Genomic DNA, 13,322 nt, shown 5'->3' with positions numbered 1-13,322 from the left:
TATACAGTGAGATTACACAGCACCCCCAGCTCTAGATATAAACTACCGGTATATAGTTTTAATTCTATCAGTGTTTACTTATTTAAATGATTGCTTATTCTAAGGGTTTTTTAAAATCTGATGAGAAGTGCAAATATGTTCCAATATTGCTGTTTTATCCAATCAGTGTATTTATATATTTTAAAAAGTGACTTACAACATGCCTGAGGGCCTGTATATTTGCATTTTCCTGTACTGTGTTGCACCAATGTGTTTTGAACATATTCCACTTTTCCATAAATCAGCTACTGTACTACATTACCGCCCTTCTCATACTCTGATGAGGTTTGTGAAATTTTATCATACAGGCAACAACTGTCTTACGCTTGTCCAATATGTGTTCGACTGCACATGCGCACATCACAGCAACTTGGGAAAAGGGGCAGGTTGCAGCAGACTTATGCGTGCTCTGCAAACCCGTGGGGTGGTGGTCAGGAATGTAAACCCCACGCAAAACGGTTGTTGCCTATATTTAAAATTCCAGCAGTGGGAGAGCCGAAAAGCAGAGCTCACTCCATCAGCTGTGCGGTGACAGACTTCCCTCAAGCCTTCTCTCCCCTCAACTGTTACCTGGGGGCAGCCGTTCCATCGGACTCAATGAGAGAGATAAGAAGCCAGCTTTCACCAGCTTTGTTGGAGATCCAGCTCCATCATGCACTTCCTGTCTTAGAACTGTGTCAGCTGGCCAATATAGGAACAACAGTCTAGAAATTGGTGCCCAAGTTTAGATTTTCCTCTTTCCACTTTGGCCATGTTGGACTGTAAGTCACTCTGGGAGCCTTTTTTGGCAAATGCAACAAACAAACTTTGCTATTTCTCAGGTTTTGATCACCCAGTCTTACATTGTTGGGGACCTTATATTTCTCCCCAATTATGACAGGTTATAATATGGGCAGCTGTCAATACATTAATAGCCATTTCTCTCTCTTTTTAAAAAAATATATTTATTAAGGTTTTACAGAACAAAAAAGGTTATTAAAGAAAACTAACAAGATAAAAGAAATACAAAGATACACAGGAAAAATTTCAAAATGCAAAATACAAAAGAAAAAACGCTTAAAAATAAATCCATCTTTTCTTTGTCTTATACTTCCTTTACTTATTTCCCTGACTCCCTAACACCTCCCTTTTCTGTATTCCAATTCACATTATTTAGTTCAGCAAATCCTTTCCCTCTTTGTTTTAATCTTAATCCAATATTTTAACACCTTATAACTTTATATTTTCATCTGTTATCAATCTATTTTTACAGATTCATTTTAACCTTGTTGCTAAAACCGCTTTGTTTCAGTCCAACATCAATTTAACTTTCAATAATTTTACAATATTTCTGCAGATAATCTTTAAATTTATTCCGGTCTTCTTCCACCGACTCTTCTCCCTGGTCCCGGATTCTGCCAGTCATTTCTGCCAACTCCATATAGTCTATTACTTTCATCTGCCATTCTTCCAGAGTGGGTAGATCTTGTGTCTTCCAATACTTTGCGATAAGTATTCTTGCTGCTGTTGTGGCGTACATAAAGAAAGTTCTATCCTTTTTTGACACCAATTGGCCGACCATGCCCAGGAGAAAGGCCTCTGGTTTCTTCAGAAAGGTATACTTAAATACCTTTTTCATTTCATTCTATATCATTTCCCAGAAAGCCTTAATCCTTGGGCACGTCCACCGAAGGTGAAAAAATGTACCTTCATTTTCTTTACATTTCCAACACTTATTATCGGACAGATGATATATTTTTGCAAGCTTGACTGGTGTCATGTACCACCTGTATATCATTTTCATAATATTCTCTCTTAAGGCACTACATGCCATAAACTTCATAGCCATTTCTCTATCCTCTATTAGGACTTCATATTTTACAGAGGCGGTTTTAGGTAGCGCGACCAGTTTGGCTGCACTGGGTGCCGCACTGCAAGGGATACCACAACAGTGCTGTAGAATGGAGCGCAAGAGGCTGGCAATGCCAAATTTTAGTGTCCCCAGACCTGAAATTTGAAAGCCCCAAGTCCCCCACTATCTTTTACACAACCAACTAGAACAACCAATGGGAGTAAACACCCTATGATTATTTTGATTTCTCCAATTATACTGAGTCATAATTTCTTTCTTTTCAGACAGGTCCAGAAAATGCGCTGTCTGAAAACATATTTTTGAAACTATCATGCAGTTGTCTTCAAGAGATAGTAATGCGGGTGACACATGTTAATGTGTGTTGAATGAGTCAGGTCAATGTGTATTATGACACAAGGCTGCCTGAGGACTAGGCAACAAGAAAGCAGAGTTGGGAGGATCTGGGGAAATGAACAGGGGGAGGAAGGAAGCTAAGGGGAATGGAGCAGGAGGAAGGAATACAAGAGGAGGTAACAGAGCAAGAGTGGGATGCTGAGGAGAACATCAGGCAGCTGGATGGAACACTTCAGGAGCAATTCACAGAGCTGGAGGAAAGTGAACAGGAGAATATTCTAGAACAGGAAGGAGGACCACAGGAAGAGAGCACTGAGCTGGATGGAGCTATGCCACAAGAAATCCCAGAAGAGATTGGCAGGGATCATGAGTGTGTCACAGGTATGGCTGGAGGAGCCAGGCCAAAGATCAAGGAGCAGGTTCAAGGTGGGCAGGAAGATTATATAGAGCAGCCTACAGAAGCCCCCAAAAGGAATACTGAGCAAATTAGAGCAAGCCAAGATGTCTTCAGAGGGTGGACCACAGGAACCCACAGGAAGATCTTGAGGCAGGCTGGGAGATCCTGGGAAGAGATCACAGACCAAGCGGGAAGAGGGCAAGGGAAGATGGCAGAACAGGACAACCAAGGTCAAGAAGCAGGTTTAAAACTAGTCAGGGACCTCTTGGCTGTTGTTGCCAGATCTGACCTTCCCCACGAGGAAAAGCTGGAGCTGGAATTTGTGACTCTCCAGTTTATGATGGGAGGCAACGTGCACTTGCTTGGGGAGCTACAAAGCCAGGCAGTGGTGGAGACCTTCCGCCAGGAGGTGTTTGCAAAGTTCCCAATCCCAGCTTTCCATGTGACGAGCTCGGTGATCTGTTGCGACCAAGCAGCCAGCCAAAGGCCCGAGAGACCCCAGGTCCTGACTGAAAATGGCTGCTCCAGGCAACAAGAAAGGATCTACTCCCAGCTCATCTTCTTCCTGTGCAGAGCCCCTTTCTTAAAGTCGTGGGACCAACTGGATCGACTGGCCGAAATGCTGCACAAGCTGAAGAACTGCATCTACTATAACCCGGTGGCTCTGGTTGGGGTCATTGTGCAGGTGGATCCCGACCCGGGTTTGGATGCAGAACAAGAGGCCCGAGCACGGCGCTGGCTGAGGTGCTTGTTAGATGGGTTCTTCTGCTGCGACTTACTGTTAGATCAGGACGGGACAGAGCCAGAAGTTCAAGTTCAGGTGGCTGTCTATCAGTCAGGCCAGCCCGAGAGGGCTTTAGAGGTGAAGAGAGCAGCATGCCAGGCAATACGAGCAGCTCTAAAGTTCTGAATTGGCACCACAGATGAACACTCTGCTCACATCAGGTAAGGTTAAAGGAACAGCAACACTGACTGAGTTGGAATCTAGATTCAAGGGGACAGCAGAAGCAGGTTCTCCATCCCCCCTTACTGGTCCAGGACTTAGGAGATGAAGCAATTATGTAAATAGTTGCAGAGCATGTTGGAATTAATTGACCAATGAGTGCAAGGCAATTGGATGGTTGCCTGACCATTACCTAGATTTCACATCCCTGAATGTTGGTTGAAGTGTATGGCAGGTGGTGTATGGAGCATTAGGGGAGGGGCAGCACATCTGGTGGTGGACACATCATGCTCCTTCCGAGGTAGTTTGTCCACCTTTGGCCCCCACCCTCCACTCAACTCTCACCTGTGTTTTCTAGAAGCTGCCAGCATGCAACAGCAGCCACACCCCAGGAATGGCTTCAACTGGCCCGCTAAACCAAGTGAGGGTAGCTAATGGGTCTCAACCCCTAAGTGAGTTAGGGACTTCCCCTGCATGTGAAGACAGGCTCCGGCAGATTGGGCAGATGAGATCAATAGTTGGTCCAACGGTCATGAAGGCGGTTTCTGCTTGTGCTGTAGAGGGAAATGAGGGGCAGATGAGACTAGTCAACCAGGTAAGGGTGCCTATCTAGGAGAATCAAAACTCTTGATCCTAAACCTCCACTGCCGTGTGGGATATCTTCAGAAGAAAAGGCTAAGGAGTAAACCCTACACATATCCTGAGCCAAGTTCCTAAGTTAGATGGCGTCTTGTACACCTCCGGCAACTAAGCTGGTGCCAAACATATTGCTCTGCCTTCCTTTGGACCACATCAGTGAGGCCAAGATGGGAGTGTTGTCATCTGGGCAGCCCAGGAGCTTCATACAGGCTGCCCAGGCTTGTGCCCAGGGAAGTCACTTCAGTGCTGCTAACACAGTGGTTTGACTTCACCCCCAGAGGCACACTCCATTGTCTCTCAAGACAGACAGGTGCCAACAATGGCAGGAGGTGTGTGTTGAAGTCAGATCAGTGTCCAGCTTTGGCAGCTAGACTTGAAGCTGCAAGGCCACTAAGAGCATCTCATACTTGTTAAAGCTGTTCCTTGTAATAGGCAAATATTCTGCACACATTCTTATACTGCACTTGTATCTACATACCCAGATTTGTAATACCTAGATCATTGATGCTAGAACAATGCAAGGCCAAAGGGCTTTTTGAAACAACATGCCTCATATCGCATCACAGCCATGGCAGGAGAATCTTGCTTCTGCAGAGTGCCCCTTTCTATGCTGCAGTCTCATTTCACTTTAATCCAAGGCAGTGTGTTGTGATCTCTGTTTCCTGGTTTTACAAATGGGCTAATATAAGCCACAAAGGTTGGCCACTTATGCATCTTCCAAGAGAGAAAATCTCACCCTACAAAAAAGAAAGAGGACATAAATCTCCATAGGCGAATTTATATTCATAGACACAAATTTAGACACATTTATTAAAATTCAAATAGAAATACAATGCATTTCACTATAGTGACAAAGATGGTGATCAGGTGAGCTGTGGGTCTGCTCAATCTGTTGTTCAGGTGACTGCTGTTACATGCTGACAGCTTCTAGAAGCCACAGGTGATAGGAGAGTGCAGGCTGCAGTAAACTACCCCAGAAGTAGCATAATGTGTCTTCCACCAGACGTACTACCCCTCCCTTAACCCCCTATATGTAACCATGCACATACATTGTTATTATTAAAATCTTAACCATCAAGATTGCAGGGCAGTGGTTTGAGAGTTCTTGGCCAAAAAGCAACATAGCCATTTATTTCTCTCTTCACTTATGCTATCCCCCCCTTTCAGATCATTCATATTCTTCTGCAATTTCCTTTTAACTCTTCCATGGCCACACCTCTAAATCTATTCTGTTGTTCTGGCTAGCTTCCTCTGCTGCTTTCAAGTCTCACCACAAGACCATCCTTCAAAAAAGAAAGAAAAAGACCTGTAATTAAATCACTCTGGTCCATCTTTTATCTTCTATTGCCTTTTTCATGTCCCTCAAAGTCAGGGATTGACAACGCAGCACCCATAGACATCAGGGTGCCCACCTTACTGTGCCTGCAAAAGGTCACAGTCAGTATCTCTTAAAACCCACAATGCAGGAGATAGCTTGCTCTTCTGACTCAGTTCCTGTGTGCACTGGCTCAGCCGCTTCTACACACCCCACAACAGCCATTTTCTGACTGGCACCCATGGACCTTGCTCAATATTCCAGATATACCCACTGGTCCCCAACGGTTGGAACCCCCAGTTACTATAGTTGTTAAATGGCACTGCCCTCTTTTTCAAACCTGTCTCATCCACATGCCATGCTTGCAGGGCTCTTGATAGAGTACCTAACAAACAGAAGACACTAAATAGATGTTGAGTCTGATTGTCATGGTGGCTAGTCCTATTGGGACTTGGGTGGAGCCAGAGGCAACTAATTCTAGTTTCGCCCCACATCTTCCTCCCTGCTAAAGTCTACAATGGTAGGACTGAGGTTAAGGAGAAGGAAGCTGACAGTCAGTGGTACCTCCTGGAAGGAAGGCAGGCTTAGGTCGGACTGTAGTTGGTGGGGCAGTTGCCCACATGCCCCAATGGGCCAGTCTCCACATCTGCTAAATGTCAATTAGCACTGGCGTAGGTGGAAATTGGAGCCAAAAATGCAGCAACTCTGTGCATTACTATGTGACATGTAGAAATGTTTCACAATAAGCTTGTTACTTTCAGATTAATTAGCAGTCACCTACTTTAAATATTAGGGACGCGGGTGGCACTGTGGGTAAAACCTCAGCGCCTAGGACTTGCCGATCGCATGGTTGGCGGTTCGAATCCCCGCGGCGGGGTGCGCTCCCGTCGTTCGGTCCCAGCGCCTGCCAACCTAGCAGTTCGAAAGGACCTCCGGGTGCAAGTAGATAAACAGGGACCGCTTACCAGCGGGAAGTTAAACGGCGTTCCGTGTGCTGCGCCGTCTCGCCAGATGCAGCTTGTCACGCTGGCCACGTCACCCGGAAGTGTCTGCGGACAGCGCTGGCTCCCGGCCTATAGAGTGAGATGAGCGCACAACCCTAGAGTCTGGCAAGACTGGCCCGTACGGGCAGGGATACCTTTACCTTTACCTTTTTACTTTAAATATTCATATTGTGTTGTTTTTATTTACAGCTCTTCAGTAATACTCAAGATCTCATTCATCACTGGAACATCGTTTAAAATTCAGATTATTCCCTCCAATCTCTCTCTGTGTGTATTTTAATTTTGGAATTATTTACATCCAGCATTTAAATGCCTAGTAAGTTGGTTACTCTCAAGCGGTGGGGAAGCGTAATCTCTGCAACCAGCCTACTTGATATGTTACAGCCAGTTACACAAGCAAAGAGAGAAAGGAGTATCACATTTATTGCAAAGGAAGTTTTGGAAAATGTAACATATGACTCCAAATCAGAAAATAGGTAGCTTAGGGCCAGACTGGATGAGGCAATGAAGCATCGTGATTAGATCTTCTATCTCTTAATTTTTAAAAGCAAAAAGTAGCTGGGTGGGGGAGAATTCAGAGTGGGCCCATGGTTCTTGCTTTCCCTCTGTATAGACGGGTCCAGACATGGTCTGCAACCTGTGCAGACACTAAAACTGGAGAAAAATACAAAGATCAAACACTGAGCGTGCAGATTATAAGGAAGAGAGAATGCCAGCAGACGCTCCTAAGTGTTTACATGGCTCTCCATTAAAAAACAAGAGCAAATACTAAGAGAAGGACAATCCCATCTCAAGTGAACTACTTGCAACTAATTTTCATTCATGTCCATAAAATACATGGGCTTGTCTTTCCCATGTAATGACAAATCACTTGATTTTGACGTAGCAAAACATGTTTATAAAACTTCCTTTTCACCACATATACTGGCTACTCTTTATCTAAAGATGTGGAAAGCTGTAGGAACAAACCAGTTCTCATTTTAAAAATGATCTAATATGTCATTGCCGACTACTAGTCAGGTCAAAAACTGGAGACCCCTGGGCCAGGGGCCAGCCCTTTGCGGGCTATCAGTTGGTTGTCCACTTGCCAAGCCAGGGAAGAAGTGCAGCAGGTGGTATTCATGGCAACAGAATTGGTCCCCAAGCAATTTTAGTGGGTGGACTGAAGCTGTGGTAGGAGCATCTTCAGAAAAAGGGAAGCAAAAGACAGGGAAATAACACCATTAGTCGGGGAACAGCCCCTCACTTCTCCAAGTATCACTCGCAGAAAGCCGGTTTCTTTCAAGGTGTTTAAAGAGTAAAAGTTGTTTGAATTTGTACTTACTAAACCCAGTTTTGAATCTTTAGACCATTATACCAGTATTCAAGGCCCAAACCCAACCACAGAAGTATCAATGGAACAGCAGATTTTAACAGCTGTATATACCCTTCCTAACTACTTCTGCTTGCTGGCACCATACAGCCAGGAATTAGGTGGTCAGCACTTGAAGCCTTGAAATGGTTTAAGTCTTCAGCAGACATTATGCATTCTCCCCTCCCCGCAAAAAAACCCAAAATTAATCTTCATAGTCTTGAAAGGTAGAATCTGCAATCACCCACCTGAACACAACAAAAGCTTGCCAGAAATGATATCACAGGCTTCTGTAACCAGACAAGATTTCTCATTGACCTTTTTAAGTGTGGAGTGCTAGAACACAACTAAAGATGATGATATTCTGTATGGTAAAATATACATGTATTACAATTGCTAAAGGAGTAAGATATGGATTATGAAAGGGTCACTGCTCAGTGGTGGAACACATGCTTTGTCTGCAGAAATTTGCAGGTTCAACCCCTGGTGTTTCAAGAAAGGACAATAAAAAAAAATCCTGGACTGGGCTGCCTATTCGCATAAAAATTAATGAATTAGGTGGATCCATTGACTGACTTGTTATAAGACAGGGTCTATGTTCTTATAAAAATACAGTGGTGCCCCGCAAGACGAACGCCTCGCAAGACGGAAAACCCGCTAGACGAAAGGGTTTTCCGTTTTGGAGGCGCTTCGCAAAACGAATTTCCCTATGGGCTTGCTTCGCAAGACGAAAATGTCTTGCGAGTTCCTGCGGGTTCCCCCCCCCCCTTTTCTAAGCCGCTAAGCCGCTTATCAGCTGATCCGATAAGCCACTAAAAGCCGCTAAGCCGCTAATAGCGCTAATCCGCTAAGACGTCAATGGGCTTGCTTCGCAAGACGAAAAAACCGCTAGACGAAGAGACTCGCGGAACGGATTAATTTCGTCTTGCGAGGCACCACTGTATCACAGCATTACGTTTATCATTATTCCCAAGTGAGCAGAACCCAAAAAGCTGCAAAACTGTTGACTACAGCCTAAGAGTCATTCATTCATATCTATCTATCTATGAATGACAATCATATACAAGGCAACATAGAGAAGCAAACAAGCACATTGACTGGGATCCAGTAAGACTTTTGGCTAACAGTCTTCTCCACCTCAACTCAGATAATTCATATGTCCCTATTTCCACCAGTCTAGCCTTGGCTTTCATTCTACAAACCCACTTGGCATTATTTGTATAGATACTAGTTTTCAAGGAGAGTGTATTTGTAATGTTTACCAGGGCTGCCTGGTAACAGTTATGTTACCTCTGCAGCTGCAAATCTGTATCCACAAAAATAAGAACACTCAGCATGGTGGGTGGTTTTTCCCCTTTCAATTTTAACAACAACAAGCAGCCTACTTAATATTTATCTTGCTGAAAAAACATAGCCTCTTCTCCATGAAGTCTATACAAATTTATTTATAATGACCTAACGTCAGCAAATTATGTTCAAACTGGTATTGCACTCCAAGTAATACCTAGATTTGAAGGACAGAAGAAAAGGCAAGTGAACTCAAATATCCAAATTTCTGAAACATTTTCAGATGCTGTGAGACAATAACATTAATATGGAAGAAATGGCACCTTACATATCCCGGGCTCAAAATACCTGGCCTTATTAAAAAAGACATACGTTGTACCAATGGTTCTGCTAGTTGTATCAGTTTTGTTGTTTTAAAGACAGATATATACAGATATATATATATGTATATATATATATATGTATGTACACACACACACACACACACACACACACACACGTATAAAATATTGGTTGCTAGCTCTGCATGCTATGGACTATTGTCTCTTTTGCAGTACAAAGGACCATTTAATGATCGGATTGAAAATACAGTGATTTTCTAGTATGTTAGTTACTGCAATTAAGCAGCTTCTGTTTAACAGTCCAAGAAAGAGGGCTAAGACAGAGATGGACTCCAAAGTCCAGGATTAACAAAATGCCCAGCATATCATTTGAAGAGTATTGCCTGAGATAGTATTTGAAGGAAGACAAGTGGGGCCTCATTCCACCCTAAAATACCAGAGCTGACATTGGCACTGGAAGCATTGTTACAAGTTATCGTTCCATTTATACTTCCACTGGAAGTAAAAACTTTCTGCTTATACTTCCGTTGGAAGTAAAAACAGTTAGTAGTGGAAGCAAAAGCTTTTCCAATAACTGATCTTAATCTGTGTGTGTCAGCACTGGGTGAAAAAGCAGAGGGTGAAGGGTACGCATCTTTCCCTCCCCTCATTTCCCAATCCATGCAAGTCTCTCTTCTGATTGGCTTTCAGTACTCTTGTTCAGCATAATCAAAGAGGTTTTGCAAGAGAATGTTGCTCCTTGGGAGCACTTAGACGAAGTCAAAGTCTTTGCATTCCCACTGATCTACCTGGTCCCACGCCAAGGATTACCATTGATCTGCCAAGTCAAATTTGAATTTCAGCAAGGGTTTGTTGCTTGACTTAAACACACTATCAACATTTAAGAAAGCTGTAGACAATGGAGTTGGACATTCTAGTCTTTAAAGTGTGTTTACTTGGAAAAGGATCCCACAGATTAAAACAGAAAAACGCTTCCAAGCAAACAAATTAGCCTTGTCATAGAGGGTCAACCACAGGAATAGAAGTTGTGCTGGTGCAACTAAACAGCGTACTAAATAGTGGGGTGCTCCTATGCTGCTCTACCAAGCTTCCTGTTGGAAAGTTCCTAATCCCTTCCTGCCAGAGGTGAACTTGGTGTAGGGCTTTAGAGTCACCTCTAAGAACACATGGACAACTCATGCCCCAGAACAGCACAAGGATCTTTAAATATGATCCTACAAACCACAACATCAGCCTAGCAGCTTATACAAGTAGGCTCTTAGAAAGAGAAATGATCTACAGAATTAAAATGACAAAACTGGACAAATCAATGTAAGGAAGTATTATATATTAATAGCTTCTGTTATATAAATAACCTTTATAAAAATAATCTTTAATTCTAATAACTCACCTCTTTTTAGGTTCTGAAAAACATGCATGAAAAAATGTACTGAGGTTTAGGTTAGGAAAAAAAAAATCAAATCTGAAAGTGTTGCACTAAACCCGATCCTCCCCACTAGCCAGACTTTTGAGGTGGTGGGAGAGGTAATCATTGAAACCCTACTAATACTGTCCAGCAGAATCTTAAGATCTACACCTAATAACTTGTTTGAAATAGTCAAATAAAAACTGAGAAAATTGCTACTCTAAAACCCACCAATTATATCTGACATTATGAAGGCACGATCTTCTCTAATTTACTGACTGGAGTTCATGGGAGAGGAAAACTCTCAGGAGCAATTAATATTGCTAAGCTTTCCTTCTTTTGCAAACCTACATGGGCCCAATTTTCACCAGACCAACTGGAACATGTGAACGACTGGTTTTAATGCTCGGCACAGATTCCTCAATCAATCAAACAAATCACTGAAGTATACCTTCCTGGACTTAAGGCATAACATGACTGTACATACAGGAAAAGTTGTATTTGTAATACACAGTCTGTAGTGTTCCGAAACCCTGTTTAACGTATTTAAATAGCTTTGAGGTTGTTGTTTTTTAATCTTGCTGCAAGTTCAAATGCTGTTAATGGTTTGTGCAATTAAGATGCAACCAAACTTTACTGCCAACAGTGCAGTGAAACAGCCACAAAATGGGTTATCAGTTTTTCAGCACATTCATTTTTGTTTCAGTTCAAGGCATGTTGCTTGATTGTATGAAAGATCCAGTCCATTTTTGTTGTCCAGCCACCATGATGAGCATCATTCATCTGTTTCATGAAATACTCCAGCGCTTCCTGCTCTGTTTTGTCCAATGCAAGAGTCTTGCGAATATATGCAATGTCATCAAAAGACTGTAGTTCTGGCATTCCAGAACCAAGCATCATGGAGAAGAGGTTTATGAAAAGATTGGCATGCTGCCGGATTGCTAGATAAGCTTTATAACACATTTCTTGGAACCTTGGAAAGAAAAAGAAAAAGAAAAAAAAAATATCAATCAGACCTATGCCACAGTTTTTGAGGATCATGAAACAAAAGGAGTACGGTACATAAAAACAGCTGCTAGTTGACCTTTACAGTTGAAAAGGCCATGATGCCATCAACAGAAAAGGCCATGAGGCTATCAACATTTCTTTATTATGTGGCATTAAAGAAAACTATTTTCCCACTGAGGAAAAAATAATTTGTGCAATGCTTTTCAACATAAAACCATACCGCTCACTGTATTTAGCTTTCTCAAAAAAGATGTTCTGGAAATATAGGCATTTTAAAAGTAGAGTACCTGGAAATGAAGGACACAAAGCCTTTTAAACTACTAAATCCAGAATCAAATAATTTGTGCACATTGGTCATGCATTTCCTGTTCTGCTTGGCCCCAGTTATTACAGGTTATAGGCTACATGTTCTGAGATATACATGACGAGGAACATGCCAATTTCCCATTCTAGGAGTATTGTTTATTAAATTTGTATACCACCCTGCATATGTAGATCTCAGGGTGGTTCACAACATAAAAACACATGATAAAAACTAAAAATACCTAATAAAAATAAGAACAACCCCCAGTACACAAACCAATAACCCCACACCCATGGCTTGTGGTTTATTCCATGGTGTTTAGGGAAAACCTCTTTGGAGAAAATGTATTTGGAGTATGTGTGATGCTTTCAAAACCCTCATGCTCTTTAGATGTGGACAATTTTTTCTGGGAGCTCTCTGTTTACTTACTACATTTATATACCAACTTTTTTCTTCCAGGGAGCTCAAGTTGGTGTACATGGGTTCTCTTCCTCCCCATTTCATCCTCACAACAACCCTGTGAGGTAGGTTAGGCCAGGCTTCCTCAACCTCGGCCCTCCAGTTGTTTTGAGACTACAATTCCCATCATCCCTGACCACTGGTCCTGCTGGCTAGGGATCATGGGAATTGTAGGCCAAAAAACATCTGGAGGGCCGAGGCTGAGGAAGCCTGGGTTAGGCTAAGAGATGTTGACTGATCCAAGGTCACCCAATGGTCTCCCAGGTCCTAGTCCAACAGTGTAACCACTACAGAACACTGTAAAAACAAGTCACCCCAGGATTACATTGTCTTTGCTTTATTACACCAGTTGTATTTCAAAACCCTTACAATTATTATTTTTTATAAAATAACGTATGAATGAAAGTCGTGAGCCACATTGTGCACATAAAATTAAGGTAACAGTGACAAAGTTCTGTATTCTGTGAACTGCCCTGATAGTCTGTGAACCAGTCTGAGACCTGCGGGTACAGAGCGGTATATAAATTCAATTAAAAAGTTAGTTCATTCAAAATATCACCCCCCCCCACAGAAACATCACCCTTTCCTTCAGTATTTCAAGATAATATCTGATTAATTATATAGTAATATTTGTTTATAACAATT

General features: G+C 42.5%; 2 protein-coding genes across 3 annotated transcripts in view; one reads left to right on the top strand and one right to left on the bottom strand.

Moving 5' to 3' along the window:
- Window positions 1-2,289: 2,289 nt before the first annotated feature.
- On the top strand, window positions 2,290-6,780 carry LOC307217100 (uncharacterized protein). The gene is made up of 2 exons (XM_079978177.1): window positions 2,290-3,566; window positions 6,712-6,780. The coding sequence occupies exon 1, from the start codon at window positions 2,371-2,373 to the stop codon at window positions 3,529-3,531; it is 1,161 nt and encodes a 386-aa protein (XP_079834303.1). The 5' UTR covers window positions 2,290-2,370; the 3' UTR covers window positions 3,532-3,566; window positions 6,712-6,780.
- A 2,511-nt stretch (window positions 6,781-9,291) lies between these two features.
- The window catches only part of PIK3CA (phosphatidylinositol-4,5-bisphosphate 3-kinase catalytic subunit alpha), a 42,303-nt gene continuing 38,272 nt past the window's right edge, over window positions 9,292-13,322 (bottom strand). For both annotated transcript variants that reach the window (XM_079977695.1, XM_079977694.1), the window contains exon 22: window positions 9,292-11,879. In XM_079977695.1, coding sequence (XP_079833821.1) covers window positions 11,609-11,879 — 271 coding nt within the window. In that variant the 3' untranslated portion in view covers window positions 9,292-11,608. The remainder of the gene's footprint in view (window positions 11,880-13,322) is intronic.

This window comes from Podarcis cretensis (assembly GCF_951804945.1).
Source record: "Podarcis cretensis genome assembly, chromosome: 5".
Classification (NCBI taxonomy): domain Eukaryota; kingdom Metazoa; phylum Chordata; class Lepidosauria; order Squamata; family Lacertidae; genus Podarcis; species Podarcis cretensis.
The sequence above is the reverse complement of the archived record's forward strand: the minus strand, read 5'-3'. Positions and strand labels throughout refer to the sequence as shown.

What these genes read in the sequence shown, in the direction of transcription:
- LOC307217100 (XM_079978177.1), top strand. Translation starts at nt 2,371, where the DNA reads ATGGAGCAGGAGGAAGGAATACAAGAGGAGGTAACAGAGCAAGAGTGG.